The sequence below is a fragment of the Rhincodon typus genome, chromosome 23, assembly GCF_021869965.1.
Source record: "Rhincodon typus isolate 14 chromosome 23, sRhiTyp1.1, whole genome shotgun sequence".
In the NCBI taxonomy this organism is placed as follows: domain Eukaryota; kingdom Metazoa; phylum Chordata; class Chondrichthyes; order Orectolobiformes; family Rhincodontidae; genus Rhincodon; species Rhincodon typus.
The window spans coordinates 17,423,847-17,443,732 of NC_063354.1; the positions used below are offsets into that span (position 1 = coordinate 17,423,847).

The window sequence follows — 19,886 nt, forward strand, 5'->3', positions numbered from 1 at the left end:
GGAGAATGAGTTCCAACGTTTATCGAAACTCCTCTGGGGGCCTTGCTGGAGGAGGAGAAAAGGAAAAGAAATGTCCTGCAACCACAGGATGCCCTCCAGCGAAACAGTCAGAAACAACTAGAGGGATCAGCGAAAGCAGCCAAGGCCCAAGGACTGGATTCTGTGCCTCAAGAGCTCACTGACCTCACACATGTGGCCACAGTCAGTAAATTCATCTTTCAAGAATCATATTTCCCAACTGCATCCTGAACCTCAAAAACTACCTGCTCAATAGCAATACCCTTCTTACTCACCTGTCAACAATCTCTATCCGTCTTGACATTAATATGTATATATAAATAAAAATTCATGTGCTTCACACACCTAGCACTGTTGCAAGCCTCACCCCCACATCTCACATTTTTCACATGCTATCAGCTGTTCAACCATGGTAAGCATATCAGCTAAAATTAATTGCACCAACGCACTTCCCTCTCTCTTTCAGGACAAATTGGCCTATAACTGGATAAAGCAGGAACTAATTGACTTAGAATTTGCATACCTAAACCCTAAGGAGAGAACTGTACTGACCAATACCCAGATGGCTATGCTTATGTGGTCAGAGATGAGGCCGATGTCATTGATGCTGATAGTACCTTGTTTATCTAATCTTCCTCTTCACCTGCACCTCATCTCAAACTCTTTCCTGGCATTGAAACTGATGGTGTAAACAATCTGACAAGGTTGTGGAGGAACAGGAAGAAGACAATAGTTGAGTCACCACCATCATTTGATTTCGTACTGCCAGTCACCAACTCAGAAGTTGTCATAATACGTCATTTGGATGATATGTTAAAGGCTGGATCTGCAAGTTGTAAGTCACAGTGAGATAAGGCACCAACTTGCTGGCAGATGAGACCAGACACAAGCTTCATTGCACAGGACTGATATAGGACAGTGCACTGAAGAATGTTGATGGGTATGCACAGACAGGATCAATGCATTGGGAAACCCACCAGAGAACCTGTGGTCAGTGTTAAGGATCATGGAGGAGTTTCACACCGGCTTGGAATAGCTGGTCAATTCCAGTCACACAGAGGATCCAACCATGGTGTACCCTCTGGTGGATGATATTCCAGTTCCTTTTGCAGCACATGCAGCAGTCTCCCAGTATCAGAGAAATGACATGGTGTTTTTGACTGCCTTTTGAAGTCAGTTTTCTGCCTGCAAGCTCAGATTGCCTCCAGTGTGGCTAAGGATTATAATGTGAAAAGGGGCTTTCAGGCTGTTACAGCAATCCAGCAACCAATCACTAGAGTTTGTGAGGTGCCATCCCAGAATACTGGCACTGATTCATGGGACATGAAAACTCTGTTCGTTCTTAGGAAGATAGCATTTGTTGTTCTACCACTGCCACACGTCTTCTGCTCTTGTCAGCCAGTCCAGGTTGCTGTTGCCAATGCCAGGTTGGTGCAGTACAGATATTTTCTAATCAACCTGTTCAGAGATGTTATTATATACCTCCTGGAGCAGGTAGGATTTGAACACGTGCCTCCTGGCTCAGTTTAGGAACATGACCACTGCACCACAAGAGCCCTTCAATAGTGAAAGCATCGTACCTTGAGGGTCTCAAACCACCAACTGTTTGCTGCATGTGATGACCAACTGCGCCATAGAGAATGACATTGGTGCAGTACAACATTAGGCCTACTAGGTTCAGAGCTGCACAAGAACACACCAAGACCATCCACAGTCTCTTCCAGGAAAATGTCGTCAACCTCTTACAGCCATGTTGTAGTCACAGCATAGGAGGGAATGAGTTCAGGCAAAGGCAGTGGAAGGCAGCTACTGAAGGAATGTATAAAGGTGGTTAGTTGACATTTATGTGCAATATGTCATCATTTCATTAATAAATTTTGTTTGGAGTGTTCTGTTTGTGATGGTATTTATATCTGCATTGTGTAGCCAAGGGGTGCAGTGATGGTCAGTGACAGAGGGAAGGTGAAGTGTGGGACCATTGGTAGATTGAGGATTGGGATGACAGTCACTGGCATTGGACTCAGAAAAGGCATGATGAGAGTTCCTTCTCCCTTCCACTTCCCCTTCCTTCTCCTGCACCTCAGCTATTTGTGATAGAGCTGTTTGCAATGTCTACGCCCTTATGATGCTGAGGTATGCAGCATGTAGCAGACTACCACAAAATGTACATCCGTGCTGCCAGCTACTGCAGAGTTTCTCCAAAGCAGTCTGAGCTGCAGTTATTTTGACCACAATGGTGGTCATATGTGGCAGAATGACTTTTATTAAATACATGCTGCCCCAGTATGATGTCCACCAGGGACATCTATCATGTGGTCAGTGGGTAGCTTTTATAGTTATGTCACCACTCCTGGTTTTGTCATGGGGGCTCAAATGCAGCTGGCAAAGTGGACTGCCACGGACTACCACTGTCAGAATACTGGGCATGGAAATGCATGACATATTATCATAAAGCAGCCAGACCTTGAGAGATTGTTCTATAGCCAAACTGAAAACAATTCCAATGTTGGTATACCATGCCTGTTAAATAATGTGTGCGCAGTCAGTGATCCCCCGCACAACGGGGAAGCTTGTGATCTTGGAGAAAACCTTGTGGTTGCTCTGCTTGTTGTTCTCTGGCAAGAGATTTGAAATATAGTCAACTTGCTTGAGGTATAGACCTTCAGTGATCTCCCTTATAAAACAATAGATGGAAAACTGTGAGATGTTGCAACTATCTCCAGCCTGGCAGGAGCTGAATGTGTAAAAGCTCATTGCCTCAATAACCTTCATCCCACTGACAATGCAATCTATGGGTGCAGTTGTAGCTGCAGCTGGCAAATTTTAATGAGGATATTTTTACAGAAGCACAGACATACCACATTTTGGTCCAGAAGGACAATTGCTCCCTGAACACTCTGGCCTCCTGGTGACAATATCTGCTCTCCCCGTTCCTCCTTTCTCCAGCATTTTGTTCTGCTCTGTAATGGACTCTGTCTATTTTTCAAATCAAAGTATATTGCAAGAGAAATAGTGACAAAAGTACTCATGCTGAGGAGCTAATAACTTATTCAGGAGCCTTGATATTTCCAAAAATTCTTCAATAGCTGCCACATCACTGTCACTTGATCAGTAATCTAGAAACCCAGACTTATGTTTTGGGGACCAGAGCTCGAATCCCACCGTAGCAGATGTTGAAACTGAATTCCAATAAAATCTGCCATTAAAAGCTAGCCTAATAGTGACCATGTAACCACTATCATTTTTCCTTAAAAACCCATTTGGTTCACTCATGTCCTTTAGAAAGGAAATCTGTCATCCTTACCTGGGCTGGCCTCCATATGACTCCAGATCCAAAGCGTTGTTGTTGAATGTTAAACACCCTCTGGATAATTAGGGATGGAAAATAAATGATGGTCTATAAATAAATAAAATTGCACAAAACACTGATAGAAGCGAAGAAATCAAGCAGCAACCAACTCAGAAGTAGGTGATGGTCACTTTAATTTTAAATAGCACTGTTGTGTGGTCCTTCCTGCTGCAGAATGCATGTTTAGCTGTGCAAGGTTAAGAGAAGCTAGAAATTCAGTTCCAAAAATGGTAATTGTTGTCATCACAGGGTGCGCATAACAAAATGGCAAATGATCAACATTTCTTGCACTTAGGTGCCAGGGTAAACAGTTTCATTGGGTTAAAATAAAAAGAAACTGTTAAAATAATTTCTTGGAGAATTAATCGCCTAATGTTTGGATATGTTGACATCGGAAGAGTATAACTCAAGACAGAAGTTGTATAAACAATGTGAACAATGTGAGGACAAAGAAGCAAAACACAGGCAAATGGAGTTGATTTCTTCTCCATGCCTATATGAGCTGTGAACTCATCTCTCTTGGAACCAATCTGGGCAAAAAAATGCATCAATCCTACTGCTAAACCATTGGCTCCTCTCCAATGAGTTCAAGCATAACAAACTCCTTAAGCATTTCTTAGAGAAGCCAAAAGGCTTGTGCAACTGTTCTGTACAAGTTGTGATGTTACATTTAACTTCAATAAAACTGACTTAGATTAGTGGCAAGAGTACTTCAGGCCAACCTATCTAGTATTTACTCAGAAATAATGTGGATTACAATGGATAAGAAATATTCTAGGCCTTTTGTGGTTCCCCATTCAACAAGCATTTGTTTTTAGGATGCTGGTAACTCCAGAATCTGTATTTGTTATCCCTCCATTTATCATTCATGGTGTGGCACTGGAGTCATTTGCAGGTCAGATACCCTGCCCTGAAAGCCTTGTTTGGAATTGTTGACTTGTAGACACAATCAGGCAGCTGTTATAGTCAATTTCTGTGTCTAACCTGAAGGTTTTCAGATTCATTGAAGCCAACTTCATAATTTTCCACAATGGCACCATCAATCTAAGATCTTCAGAGTATAAGTTCATTACCATAACCACCAGACTACCACACATATGGCTGAGAAATCTTTTTAAAGCACTTCCTCAGCTAAACTGTCTTCAGCTAACCATGCGACTTGTACCAAACAGAGGTAGTCAAATTGATATTAGCTAGTGAGAAACGTGGCAAAAGACCAGGTGTGATACCGTGGACCAGGGATAATTGTAGCGACAGATCTGTGCATTATTCATCTTCAGATAGGATGCTTGTGGAATTGCGAGTAGTCCAAACAGGCATCAGTGTAAGTTACATTCACATACCCAATAATATAATGCTTTTTTAAACTATGAGTAGATCATGTTGATACAGATTATACGGTTTCCAACTGTATTTAAGCATTGTGCAGTAGTTTGGAAATGTGCCATTGAAAATAAGCAATTACAAATTTTTTAATAATACATTGCAATGAAAACATCATGGATTTGGGAAGCGAAATGTAAGATATCAGCTGATGTAAGAAATAGAACAAATAGAATTAACAGATGATCTTGAGTGTTTTATAAATATGTTGCTGCGAAGGATTTACTGTCATGCACACAGTTTAAGTACTGTTTTGAAGATGTTCAGAAGCAGTGGAGGCATGTTGTGGATTGCCAAAACAAAATTTTTAATAAGAGTTGGTGTCTCTTCTTATTTTGTTTGTTGATAAATGCTGCTAGATTTATCTTTGTTCTGAAATACTAACAGGCTTTCTGTGTATTCATCTTATTGCCCCTGATTTTTTTCTCTTTACGTGCTCGTTCCAGGAGGGTGACATTGCTGAATGTGGGCAGGAGCTGTCATCATGTGAATTGAGCAGCTTACTCTTTTCCTGCCTATTATTTTCATATTTTTGTGCGTATTTCCATTACAAAGACGTGTTCAATTCATTAGCATTTAACACATACAGTCATTTCACAGACATAGCTGAGCAGTGGCAAGTTGTCTTTAAGAATATGAAGTATTCAGTGATTTTTGGATGAAGAAACACAACATTTTTACTTTTGTCTACAACTATTGGATGATAAACAATTATGAGGATGGCCCAGCTTGACTTGTCACTGTAGTAAGCATCATCCACAGTTCTTCTTAGAAATCCTGCCCAAAAACAGGCCAACTGTGTAAAAACCAAAAGTGTTTAAAAGTGCCTGAGCTTTTATAATTTTTAAAACTCTAACCACCTCTATGTAGTGGCACGGTGGCTCAGTGGTTAGCACTGTTGCCTCACAGTGCTAGGGACCTGGGTTTGCCTTGACCCTCAGATGACTGCCTGTGTGAAGTTTGCACATTCTCCCCATATCTGCATGATTTTCCTCCCGGTGCTCTGGTTTCCTCCCACTGTCCAAAGATGTGCAAGATAGGAGGATTGGCCATGCTAAATTGCCCACAGTGGCCAGGGATGTGCAGGCTAGGTGGATTAGCCATGGAAATGCAAGGTTACAGGGATTGGGTGGAATACTCTTCAGAGGATTGGTGTGGACTTGATGGGCTGAATGACTGCTTCCACACTGTAGGGATTCTATGACCTTCTTGCGTGGACCATGTTGCATCCAAATATGCAAATTGCTGCATGACTATCTTTCCTTATTTCTGAGCAGCTGCCTCATTGTGTCCTGGACATCTTGAAAAGTCTAGAAATTCCTAACAAGGTCATTAATGAACAACACAAAAACCATCAATTCCAGGAGAGAGATCATGCACCAAGTATACAGTTATGGTGCTTAAGTACTTGTTTTTCTTGAAAACTATATTGACATTTTTCTTCAATTCTTTATAGCTCTAGGCATAGCTCTTTTCTCTGTGAAAGTTTCAATGGATCATTATCTGATGATAGCTTTGTACTTTGACTGATGGCCAAGTTGACTTTGAACTTTTGCATGGATATAAGACTTTAATAAGTTGTTGTTCCTCAGAATCTAGTAGAAAATACACATAATTTAGTCTCATTATTAGACACGCTAATTCAAAGAATTCACTTCAAGCCTCCTGAAGCTGTTCTTGCGACAGTCAAGTAATTGTTACAATGCACCAGTTTCTTTATGTTTTTGCAGTTCAGAATCAAAGCACATCATGTAACAAATCCATGTCAAAGTAAGATAAATTTGTGCATTATGTTTGCAACAACTTACATACACCTTCACATTATTAAGATACTTGTTTTATTTTGAGCTGGTTGTTTATTGCACTTATCCCTCTTTCTGCCCACTCTCATTCAATCTTCTCTTGGGCTAGGTCTATGCTTCCTGCTGAAACTTGCTTAGCTCTTTACAAGGAGATTGCTCTCCTTGCCTGATCTTGCCTGATATTCCCATTAGCAACACCACTGAAGAAACAGTGGAAAGCAATTTGGAGACTTGCTTAAAAGGGAAAAAAATACCACTCACAGAAAAGCAGCTGGTGGGAGGAATGGAACAATCAAGATTAAAAGAAAAGAATGAGGGTAAAAGATACAAAAACAAAGTTGCTGCAAAAGCTCAGCAGGTTTGGCAGCATCTGTGAAGGAGAAAACAGAGTTAACGTTTCGGTTCCGGTGACCCTTCCTCAGAACTTAGGTTAGATGGGCTTCAGATTGGTTTCATAGGTCAGCGCAACATCGAGGGCCGAAGGGCCTGTACTGCACTGTAATGTTCTATGTTCTATGTTCTATAACAAACAAGGAAAAATTCACCCAACTCAAGCTTGATCTAGAGTGCATACTCTTTTATCAATAGGGAAACTGCCCAGTTAACTGCCCAGGATATTTAGGTGCAAGTTGATAGGAACCAAGGTTTTCACAGCATCCCCCAGATTTGTAAGTTCTATCACACAGAGCAGCAAGAGCAGCAGGTGCTAGTGAACACCAGCCCCTGCAAGTTTCCTGCCACATCATAAACCATCCTGAACTGGAAATATATCTTTCAGCAATGCTGCCTAACAGTAATGCAGGAATACCTTCACCATGTGAACTGTATTCATTCAAGATAATAACTCGCTACCACCTTCTCAATGGCAGTTTGGAATGGGCAATATATGCAGTCTTTGCCAATCATACCCATATCCCATGAATGCATAATGAGCTAAAAATCTGAAGTATGTCTGAAACTCAACCAAAACTGTGCACTTTGCAGGCACAACTCATTGATAATGATTTCACTACTTGATTACCGAGGATCATCCTGCCAGTTCAGGCATTAACATGTTGGGTTATTTGGTTGTATGAAGAATCACAGTCCCACTAACAAGCCTGTCTGTTAAATTCCTACCAATGAGTTATGATGGCAGGCCAACCATCACTGACATATTCTGAATATTCTTGTTTCCAATGCCAGATTAGAAGTTCTCCTAAAATGAATGTCAAGTATGCCATCTTGAAACCAACTCAACATTGAAGAAATACTATTTTGGTATTTAAAAAATTCTTTTAATATGAACTCTATTATATGTCGATCTACCTCAATTATATTTTGAAGGGCATTTCAATTATATTTAGTGTTTTGTCTTTCTAATTTTATACACCTATGCCTTCAGGGCCAAAAATAGCTGTTGAAATCGGCCTTGATCATTTTTTTTGCCCTTTATTGCAATCTTGCCACATATTAGACCTAATTCATTATGATCACTGGTGACAAATGTTCCATTTCAGTTCATGGCTAAATATTAAATAAACATTATGATCACGAGTGACAAATGTTCCATTTCAGTTCATGGCTAAATATTAACTGAAATAAAGTCACTTCTCTTTTCACATGCTTCATCAAGAAGGGTTTTGTATTTGCTGGATTGCTGGATTGCCATGATTTAATCGTTTGAAAAATATTCTTAAGACTTGGAAAATTGATTTTAAAGTATAGGTTTCAGTAAGGTTCTCTGTTTCCACCATGATTTGTTAATGGAAAGTTTTCACTGATTTTCTACTTGGTGAACAATAGACCCTTGAAATTATACAATGTGAATATTAGTTGTTAAGCACTCATATAAAAGTCCTTTAATTTGGTAGAAGCATTTATTCACTTAAAATGAGTGGCTTAATAAGTTAAAGTAGCCAAAAATTTCAACAAAGAGTGCACATGTGTCTGTGCATTAATATTTCTGCTGTATAATTTCAAGTGCATCTCTAGTTCCCTTAGACTTTCAAGCAGTGATGGAAATGGCCAGAAATATTACCACTTTGATACAATTGCCATTTTTTTTTGTTGTCCTACAAATAACTGGTACCATTAGCTGTATGTTTGCAGATAACAGATTCTAAATATATTTCAGGGTCCTTAATAATCACCAAAGCAGGTGAGAATGATCCAAATGCAATGGCTGAAGCGCCAATTATATGGTCTGATGCTATGCCAATTGCTTTAAGAAAAATAAGGAACACTATCCTATTGAAACTAGATCTCCTTATTTTGATTCTTTTGTAGTTTTTGTGGAATATTACTTTATGAAAGGGTTCCTTGGAGGTATTTCTCATTCAAGTTGCATCAAATTCAACAATTTCTGGAATCTCCTGACTTCATCGCTGCAGGCCCAGGCCTATCATGCCGCCAGCTGAGTAATTTTCACAGCCACATGATGTCGTGTGGCGAATTTGGACTTGGCATTGCATGCTTGTTGAACTGAGCAGGGTTTTTGTGCTTTGTGTTTTTTTTAAGGTGTGCCAATTAGGCTGGGGAGACACAAAGGTACTAATGAACACCTTGGACAAAAGGCAAGCAATGAAGGACGCTCGCTCTCACCGCTTCACCTAGCAATAACGCCAGAACCACCACCACAGAGCCAACCAAGATCATTTATAGCAGGTCTGCTAGCATTACTACCAGTTCATGCTCAGCTTCCGTTTCCTCTTTGACAGTGAAATCCTACTTATCAACTAGAGCACCTCTCTCCTCAAGTACTTCTGGGTGAGAGTAAGCTTGGTGTTACTTCAGCTTATTTGGGCCTCATTTTGCTTTCTTTTCACCATTTACACAGGCTTGCAATTACAAACATTATCCTAAATGCTCCCATGTAATTAATACATTTTATTCAGAAACTAGACTTTTTCACTTGTGAAGATTCCTCTAAGATATAAGATGTTTTGGTTTCAGGAATCAGGTTTCATGTTTCTGATTCCAGAAGTGGAAATTAATGTTATGCTCATCTGTTTGCCACAACCTACCTCATTCCTGAATCCATTCAAAGCGTATTTGAGGACAAATCTAGAAGAAAAAAGTCCTGGAGATGAATGAGCAGCAGACTTTGGAGAGCAGAAATAAAAACATTTCTGCAAAACCAAAGGGCAACAGTCAGAACCGCTGACTGGATAAAGCAAATTCCATCTTTTGGACATATAATTCAGGAATTTTAATTGAGCTTCTGCATTTGCATTCTGTTCATTTTTCTATGAATGACCATTTTCCATTAAAGGGCAAATTAGCGACCTTGGCTATGGTGTAATAGGCAACATTCTTCTCACTACTAGATAGAGCTAATGCTTGCCCAGAATTGCTACATCACAAGGAGGAGCCCTTTTGTCTTCATCAATGGACAATCTTTAAGACATAAATGCTCAAGTCATTATGATTGGAACACCAACATGGGTATAACAGCATGGATGGCAGTGTATGTTCATTCTTTAGGAGAATAGGTGAGATGAGAGAGCTTGACAAAATTGTACATATATGTTTCTTTTCTATATGGTATCAGATTCCTCACTGCTACTTCCTAAGTGATTGATACAAGCCAAGTTACAGTGGAAGCATTACGTTAGAATTGAAATTGACAAGAATATATACATTTTAGTGAATATATGTGATCAGGAGTTGATATACACTTAGGTACAAAACATGCTTCAAGCATTTGTCCAAGTGATATATGATCACAGATCCTGTGTGACAGATGCTGATTAAATTTTCCATTAATGTGCATAATACACCATTTTTGAGACTCTAAGTATTAAGAATAAACTCAATGTGAACTGAACTTCATAAATAACTTGTTTAATTGGAGTAACTTCCAATAACTGATTGCATTTACAGGGTATTTCTTGGTTGAGATCATGATTTCCTGAAGTATATATTGGACCTTATTATGTTCATTTCCAGTCTGGTTATTTTTTCAGCTATTCTTGGCAGCTGCGTAAGTCAAGCATTAAGTCCCTTTCATTTGTAAATGATGTGCTTCCTTTGCTCCATAATCACTGCTCCTTGAAGCTACTCCATCCCTCGTCTGGGACATACCCTTGGGGACTACGACATGCCATGCAGGCAAAACGAGCAAGCTGTACGTAGTGGCATAATAATACAAGCATGGCCTGGTCTGCTGCATGCCTTGGACCTCATTGTTGGGGTATGTCTTTATGGACAGTTGATAGCCTGTCCAAAAAAAAAGACCCTAATCAACTTTGTACATGGGTCTGCTAAAGGTTTGCCTGCAAACAAGACCAAAGTTAGATTCAAGTAAATGTCCATGAAGTTTTATCCTTTATCAGATTGAAAAGAAAAGCTATAAGTGAATGTTATACCAGTTAACATGACTAAAGCTAAAACTTCCTAACGCGAATAATTTAAAACAAATTCATTTCTGAAAACATGAGCTACAATATGGTAATAGTTGAAAATGTTATATTATCAAAATGACCTACTGAGTTAAAAACAGTGTACTAAATATATATAGAATAATGAATAGGACAGATGGATTTCAAGGGCTGTAATTCATGTAAATGCTTAACCACATGAATGTACCTCAAACAGTTAGAAATGCTCACAAGATCAAGAGCCATTACTTCCCTCTTCAACATCTGCTATGCTCACTACATTTTTAGACATTCAACAATGTAATCAGTACTGTCCAATGTTATTTAGACTGTGTTGCTGTGGGGATTGTTTTACAAAGAATGCTAATGATAGTTAAAAGTGGCAGAGCCATGATTTTCATAAAAGACAGACAGTTGGAATGTGGAACACCTCAAATTAAAACCTGAAAGAGATTCAAATATGGTTGAATCAGGCTTGTTCATGAAGATTTAAATTGAATTCAAATTGTGTAATTTCAAGTGCAGGGAAAATGATCCCAGTGGAAGTAAAGGATGCGCATGCCATCACTATGAACAATTAAGTGCATTGTACATAATTTAGAGTATTAAGAATTAGAGGAATGACAGAATCGACAATACCACTGTGAGTCATTTGTGTGCTATAGTACAAAGTCTTACAACTTATTCAATGAATTCCTTTCTTTTAAATATTAAAACTGCCGTTCATAATTAATGGGAACAGGTTCTAAAACAATTTCTGAAAGTTTACTTTTTAAAGGTAAAAGCATGTTGTGGTGACAAGTGAGCTACACGATCTTCTTGAAGGATATGTTTAAGTTTCAAAATTTATTTTTCACCCATGCTTTGCTTATGTTTTCACATTTGTATAAATGGAAAAATATTGTATAAGTTCTGAACATCAATGTTCAGGAAATTGTGTTCAGAGAGTGGATAAGTTTCTGTTAAATGTTTCTGAGGCTTTTGATTTCCCATAAGAAACACAATTACCCCTAAGAGCAAAGCAAGAAATACAAGTTAATTTTAAAGAAAAATGAATTTTAGCAATCTTGTTATTTTCAACACTTCTGTATTGCTTTGTAAGAGTATGACTTCAGTTGTCTTATGGCAGGCCTGTGATTTAACTGAAAGACTTGTTTTAAAAGGGTTGAAATATTAACCATCCATAGCGATGTTTGTTACAACAAGCTGAGAAATGTTACAGCACCATCTTTGGAGCAGCCAGGTGTAACATGTAGTCATGATAATTTATATATATATATTGCTTTGTTTAGGAGCTAGCAGGGCCATCGCTTGGAGGAAATAATATCAATTAACTTTTACCTTTATCCTTGTCACATCTGCTTTCTGTAAAATGGAGAATGAATTATAATGTTAACGTAGATTTGAATGAGTTTGTAATTGTAAATAATAACTTTACCATTTTCTTTTCTTGTTAACCAAAGGATATTCAAAACCAGCTGGATGCAAAACACGAATAGTTTCAGTAGAGGTTCCTCGATACAAAGTGGACCCAACTTCGGTGGGCTTCCTTCTGTGGCCTTCGTGTGTTGAGATACAGCGCTGTTCTGGCTGTTGTAACACTAAAACCTATAAATGCATTCCAATACATGCAAGTTACAAACCCTTTCAGGTATGTAGTAATATGTTGTTTCACCCTTTCGGGTATGTAGTAATATGTTGTTTCATATGTTTTGCAACTGGAACATTTTATATATGACCTTTGAAACCTTGCAGGCTGGCTAGTTTAGGGATTTTAATTGTCTTAGCAGTATCACATCTACAACTCAATGAAATGTCAATGACTGTCAGCTGCTACCCCTTCCCTATACACTTACGAACATTCTGCATCAACATCATTTTGAATGGAGCTTTGCTCTGTTCAGATCTTGTTTTTAAATTGGGCATGATGAAATAAAAGCAAAACTGTTAAACTTCTGCTGACTACATCTTAATTATAAATTAACAAAGAAAAAGTTCCAAAAACTTGAAAATTCAAATTCACAGATGAAATATTTCAGCCCTTATTTATATAATATTTCAATATTGAATTAATGATTGAAAACCAAAATTCAAACCCCTTTAGAGAAACTGTAAGCGCAAGTCATTAAAATACAATCTGAAATGTGAGAAGAGCTGGTCTCTGTAATGATGATCATAAACCATACATAATCAGAAAACACCCATTTGGGTCTCTTATGTCATTTAGAGAAGGAAATTAAATAACCTTAAGTGGTCTGGCCTATTTGTGACTCCAGACACAGAGAAATAGAGTTGACTCTTAGATAGCAAGAACTGCAGATGCTGGAGTCAGAGTCAATACAGTGTGGAGCTGGATGAACACAGCAGGTCAGGCAGCATTCGAGGAGCAGGAGATTCGACATTTCGCATTTACATCCTTCATCAGGACTGGGGAGGCGGAAGGGAGCTCGGAAATAAATGGGTGGGTGTGCTGGTGCTGGGGGAATGTAGATGGGATGGTGATAAGTGGATGCAAGTAAATAGGTCATGGGAAGGGTGGAGCAGATAGGTGAGAAAGAAGATGGGCAGGTTGTGTCAGGTCAAGAGACGGGGATGAGAGGGAGGGTTGGACATGGGATGAGGCCCGGGGGTGGAGAGATTTTGAAACTGGTGAAGGATTCACCTATACGTCCTCCAGCCTGGTCTACTGTGTCTGTTGCTCCCAATGTGGCCTCCTTAACATCGGTGAGACCAAGCACAGACTTGGTGACTGATTCACAGAGCATCTGAGCTCTGTACGCTATAATCAACAACACCCTCCGGTTGCTAACCATTTTAACTTCCCCTCCCACTCACTGGGTGACATGTCCATCCTGGGCTTCTCCAGTGCCACAATGATGCCACACGTAAACTAGAGGAATAACATCTCATATTCCACCTCTGGAGCCTACAGCCCGATGGCCTGAACATAGAATTCACCAGTTTCAAAATCTCCCCAATCCCCCGGCCTAATCCCATGTCCAACCCTCCCTCTCATCCCCGCCTCCTTGACCTGAAACAACCAGTCCATCTTTTTTCTCACCTATCTGCTCACCCTTCCCATGACCCATCTCCACAACCCCCTAGCTGCATCCACTTGTCACCATCCCACCTAACCTCCCCCAACCCCACCCCTTTCCCTCTATTTATTTCTGTACTGTATTGAGTGTTGACTCTGAACTGCCTTATGAAATGTTATAGTAAGTCACTCAGTCATATTCAAGAAGGTGGTTAACCACTTCTTCCTTTGAGGGTGTTGCTGATGGATAGCAAATATTGACCTTTCAGCAACGCCCAGATCCTGTGAATATTTTTTTTTAAATAGTTTACCTTCTGTTATAAATTACATGTGATTAGAAAAAGAGAACTTCCAATTGTACAGCACTGTCTTTTGTCTTCATGATATTGCAATATGATTCACAACCAATGTTTGTCCATGCAGCCCTGTTGTTGTAGGCAAATTCGGCAGACACTTTGTACATAACTAGATGTCAGAAAAGTAAATTAGGTCAATGTATTCTCAGTTCTTCTCCAGAAGACTCAACTTGCATAATGTGTGCTCTGTGATAATGTGGCACTCCACTTAAATGTCAATATATGAAGTCCTGGAGTGAGCCATGAGACTTCATATTCTCATTCAATGGTGGTAGCAGCACAAACGTTGATGAAATGCACTGTGGGTGATGATTAATAGTGTAGTAGATTACATCATTTGCCCTTTCAACCTCTAGAGCCCGGAATTGAATGTAACACCACCAGGTCTATTGGAAGTTATTTTTGATGAGTATCCAAATTCTTTGCTAAACAAGTTTTGACAGCTTCATGTCAGGACTTAATGGATCAGTGTTAAAAAGCCGCAAAAAACTGGCAGTTGGTCTCAGATAATCCATAAGGGTGATGATTGTAGTAAATTGAAATTTTGGTATTGTGCAACAGCGACTACTTTGCAAGTAATGTCCAACAACCACATTATGGACTAACGCAACATATTAGTGGCTGGGACACCAATTGTTTGGTACCTAAAATAGAAAAGTGGTGGATAAAATTAAATCAGAATCTGAATTATTTCAAGTAGTCAACAGAATAATTGATCATCTAGAATGTATATGTGTATTTCAATAGGTAACTTGAGATTTTAACACATGCAAAGCACAAAGATCAGGAAGTAGGAGTGCTTTATTCCACTGGCATCAGGTCATTACAAACAGGACAAGAAAGTAAGGATAAACAAGGAACTATTTACAGTATGTACAACCAACGAAGCCTATGTGTAAGAATGGACTACAGAATTCTTTCTAATCCTCTCCCTCTTCCTATCAGTTCAGCTTTCACCAAAGACACCATTTTTTCCCCACTAAGAGTCGTTTGACTATTTCAACTGCCATCCGTCACTGTCACCACCTACTGATGGAAGTCCCAGTGAACTGCTTAGCTCCCTAGTGCGGTGCCCTCTATCACCATTGCCACCTGCTGCTGGAGGTGCTGTTACACATTATTGATTCAGTTAGTTCCACACGATCTTGCACAGAAAACAAAAGAGGAACTGTTCATAACCATATTTGTCCATAACACCTACTCAGTATTGACGAAGCTGTTCCAATCTGGCACTTAGTGAAAACCCCCTTATATAATGAACGTGCTTATATTGGATGTACATAAAAGGGGGTTTCACTTCCAAAACTTAGATGGTATTAACTGACCAGCTTTTTTTTTAGAAAAGAAAAGATTTTTATTCATTTGCTGGAATAACATTTCCTTCAAAACACGAATTGATAAATAATAAAGAACATTATTATTTAAAGAGGCTCCTTACTGAATTTAATGGAAACCTTACTCCAGCTTGCCCACACCAAAATAAATACAAGAGATTATACTGCCTCAGCTTAAGTTTTATTCAAAGCACTGTTTATTTTATATTTTTAAACATTTATGGGCAGCACTCCATTGTATTTGCTGTGATACCATTGCAGTTTCATTCAATATTCCATTCTGTATCATATGTTTGAATTTTCTTTCTGTTCAATGTGTACAATTTTTCTTCCTCTATTGAGATTCCAGACTTTAGTTTAAAAGTCTTGCAATCTCAAGTAATTATGTTAGTTTCTTCCAATCACTAATGTCTTACATGCCTCAACAAATTGGAAACTGACACATCATCACTATAAATCTTAGGCTATCAATGCAACAAATTATGGAATTAGAGTCGCAACACACAAGGAGGCCATTTGTTCCATCATACCTGTGCGAGGTCAATGGAAGGTCTATACCAATTAGTCCCAATTCTCTGGTCTCTTCCCTGAGTCCTTCAGTTCTTTCTGCATCAAGCATTTAGTTTTGAATTTGCTTTGGCTGCTCTTTCAGGCAATGCATTCCAGATCCCAAGAACTCCTCTAGTTCTTAACCATTCTGCTAAGACAATAAGGACATCAGAAGTAGGAGCAAGAGTAAACTACTCAGCCTGTATGTCTTGCCCCCCAGTTCAGTGTGATCACAGCAGAACTTCTACTGTAACTCTACCTCTTGACTACTCCCCATATTTTTTGATTCCCAGAGCAGTGGGAAATCTATTGATCTCAGTCTTGAAGTCAACTTGAAAACATCCTCATCCTCTTGGAATGGACAGTTACAAAGATTCATAACCAGCTGTGAAGAAACTTCTCCTCATCTCATCTACCCCTTATCCTGATGCTGTGCCCCCACGTTCTAGATTCCTCAGCTGGGAATTCCTCAACCTGTCAGTGTCTACCCTGTTAAGTCCCTTTGAAATCTTACATGTTTCAATCAGATTAGCACCCATTTGTCTAAATGTCATAGAGTATAGGCCAGTTTCCATTGCCTGTCATCATAGGACAATCTTCTCATCCCAGAACATCATCTAGTGAACTTTCCTTTGATATGGAAACCAAACCTTCACGCAGTAGTCCAAGTGTCATCACCAAAGCCCTTTGTAGCAAGATTTTCTTCTTGCATTGCAATCATCTTGTAATGAAAGTCTAAGGGTCGTTTGCTTTCCTAATTGCTTGCTATACCTCGATGCTATCATACTGCATTTCTTTTTGAATGCATCTGAATTCAACATTTAATAGTTTCATGCCTTTTAAAAAATACACTGTTGTTCTTTCTCTTTTCTGTTATTGTGCTGGATATGTTTCCTGTCCAAGTAGTTAGTTAGGGCACATGAAGCGAACTTAAATTCCCACGTGGCACAGCAATTTTGCCTTTGGGCCGCCATTGTCCATTATTTTACTTTAAAGTTTATCTATTTTTGTTAGATATATCTTATGTTATCTGTATGGTTTAAGTGTCCTACCTCGCTGAACAAATTTTAAAAGAATACATATACACCTAAATTTTTAGTAATTGCAATTCAAATTCCCTTAATGTTGGCATCCTCTACCAAGTTAAATTTAATTTTAGTCTTTTGTTCTAAGTATTTACTCTATTTATGTATTTACTCATTTTTTTATTGCCCCTGTAGCTAATGTTACTGAGCATCATTTTCCACTCTGCTCTCAATTCCCACCGTGCAGCCAATTCCTGCTCTCACCACAGCCCTAGATTCACTCTGTTTAGCAATTCACTTCATTTTGCAATTCACCCAGCTCTGTGCTCTTGCTGAGTACAGGAGACAAGACCTGCTTCTGTTCAAACCAGCTCACACATTATGCATGTTGTTCATCATGTTTTCTTTCTTGACCAATTTTGATAAAATTGCCAAAATAACTAGAGAGGACAGGAAGAGATTTTTTTTATGCAGTGAGTCACAATGATTTGGAATGCGCTGCCTCAAAGGGCGGTTGGGGCACTCAATAATAACGTTCAGCAGGGAATTAGAGATATGTGTTTCCAAAGAAATGTTTGTTTTGCTATAAGAATATTTATTGCACGGCATGTTGTAATGTCATGTGCTTTTTACGCAAGTTCTTCAATGGAATATTGACAGATGCCCTTGGGCAGAGTGGCATTGTTTATTGTTTGTGATTTGCACAGATAGCGAAGGTGACTTATCGGTATGGTAGGAATGAGCTCACCATACACACTGTATCAATCAGAGAACATCTAAGCTGTAACTGCACAGAACTGGCAAGACATCAACCAAGGTAAGAGGTCACTTGAAAGTATCTTCAGGAGACAAGATAATGCAACCTACTGTTTTGTGTATTTACAAAGCATTGTGTGTTTGTCACTGTTGTAATGCATGAAAGTTGTTGTTCAATTTGTGCACAAAAACCTCCAAAAAGATCGTGAATGAAATGACCAGACTATTTGTTTTAAATGATGTTGTTTGAGGGATAAATATAGCCATGAGACTGAGAAAGTCATGTACCTTCTTCAGATAGACCCATGGGACCTTCTGCAACGACCTGAGAAGTCAAACAAAGCCTGGGTTTAAAAGCTCAGCCAAAAGTTGGTGTTTCCAACAGTGTAGCATTCTCTTAGTAATGCACCAGTGTGGCAGACTAGATCATGTGTTCAAGCCTCAGTGATGAGTCTTGAACCCTCAATCTTCTGAGAGTGTTACCACTGAACCAAGGCTGACAAGTGAAGGTATTTTCTCACAATAAATTAAAGATACAGAGACATAGGGATAGTTTCACTGTTCACCAAATTTGTCTTTGAAATTATTTGGTTTTCCATATATCCAAATTATGAAGAATGTTTTGCGCAGGATTTATGAAATTGGTATTTCTATCCACTGAGAACATCTAAGATAATTCCAATTAATATATTTTAATGAGATAAAATTTAAACTTTTAGCCAATTTTGTTGTCTAATGTAGCATCAAAATGGCCAAAGTGAATTATGGAAGTTGGTCAATGATCTGTCTCATGTTAAGGACAATGATAGATATACAATCATGAGTGTCCCACATTATAGGAAAAGTGTTAGCTTAAAGTACCTCAACAACAAATTTCATTTATATTTCACTTTTAATGATATAAAATATCCCAGGGAGTTTTACAAATATTATAGAGTCATAGAGTCATACAGCATGGAAACAGCCCTTCGGTCTAACTAGTCCATGCCAACCATGTTCCCAAACCAAAATAGACCCACTTGCCTGCATTTGGCCCATCTCTCTCTAAACCTTTCCTATTCATGTACTCATCCAAATGTCTTTTAAATCTTGTAACTGTACCTGCATCTACCTCTTCATCTGGCAGTTCATCACACATATATACCAATCTCTGTAAAAAAAAATTTGTCCCTCATGTCATTTTTAAACCTTTCTCATCTCACCTTAAAATATGCCCCCTAGTTTTGAACTCCCCACTCGAGGGAAAAGACGCTTGCTATTCATCTCATCTAAGTCCCTCATGATTTTATAAACCGCCGTAAGGTTACCCCTCAATCTCTTATGCTCCTGTGAAAAAAAGTACAATTATCTAAACAATGTGACACCAAACCACAGAAATGGATATTGGACCAGACGACCAAAAGCTTGGTCAAAGAGATTGATTTTAATGTTTATTCTAAAGGAGAAAAGAAGTGGCACTTATAGTTATGAAGGAGGGCGAGGCCATGGAAAGACTTAAAAACAAAGATGTGAATTTTAAAATCAAAGCTTTGCTTAACTAGTAATCAATATTGACCATGGAGTACAGGGAAGAAAGTATTTGGTGCAGGTCAGGACATGGAGCAGAGTTTTGAACAGCCTTAAGATTGTGGAGAATAGAACTGGCCATATACTGGAATAAACAAAACCCAATATTAACTATAAATCGAAATTGGATATCAAGAGGTGCTTTGGGCCTTCAGCAGTAGAATTATATTCAATCATAACCTGTAATCTTATAGCTTAGCATTTATGCCACTGTACCATTAAGATGCAGGTCAATGCTGGTTCAATGAAGTGCGCTGAAAGGCATGCCAGAAGCAGCTCTATGCTTATGAATGAATGAGGTTTCAATCTGGTGATCCTACAACACAGGACAACTTGGAAACCAAACAGCA

The 19,886-nt window shown here is 38.9% G+C and overlaps 1 protein-coding gene across 4 annotated transcripts in view; it reads left to right on the top strand.

Annotated features, from left to right (window-relative positions):
- Positions 1–19,886, top strand: part of LOC109936774 (platelet-derived growth factor subunit A-like) — a 78,754-nt gene that overhangs the window by 48,648 nt on the left and 10,220 nt on the right. For 3 of the 4 annotated variants that reach the window (XM_048610928.1, XM_048610929.1, XM_048610930.1), the window contains 3 exons: positions 9,052–9,198; positions 12,377–12,564; positions 17,922–18,031. In XM_048610928.1, coding sequence (XP_048466885.1) covers positions 9,052–9,198; positions 12,377–12,564; positions 17,922–18,031 — 445 coding nt within the window. The remainder of the gene's footprint in view (positions 1–9,051; positions 9,199–12,376; positions 12,565–17,921; positions 18,032–19,886) is intronic. The other variant, XM_048610931.1, reaches the window with a different exon arrangement.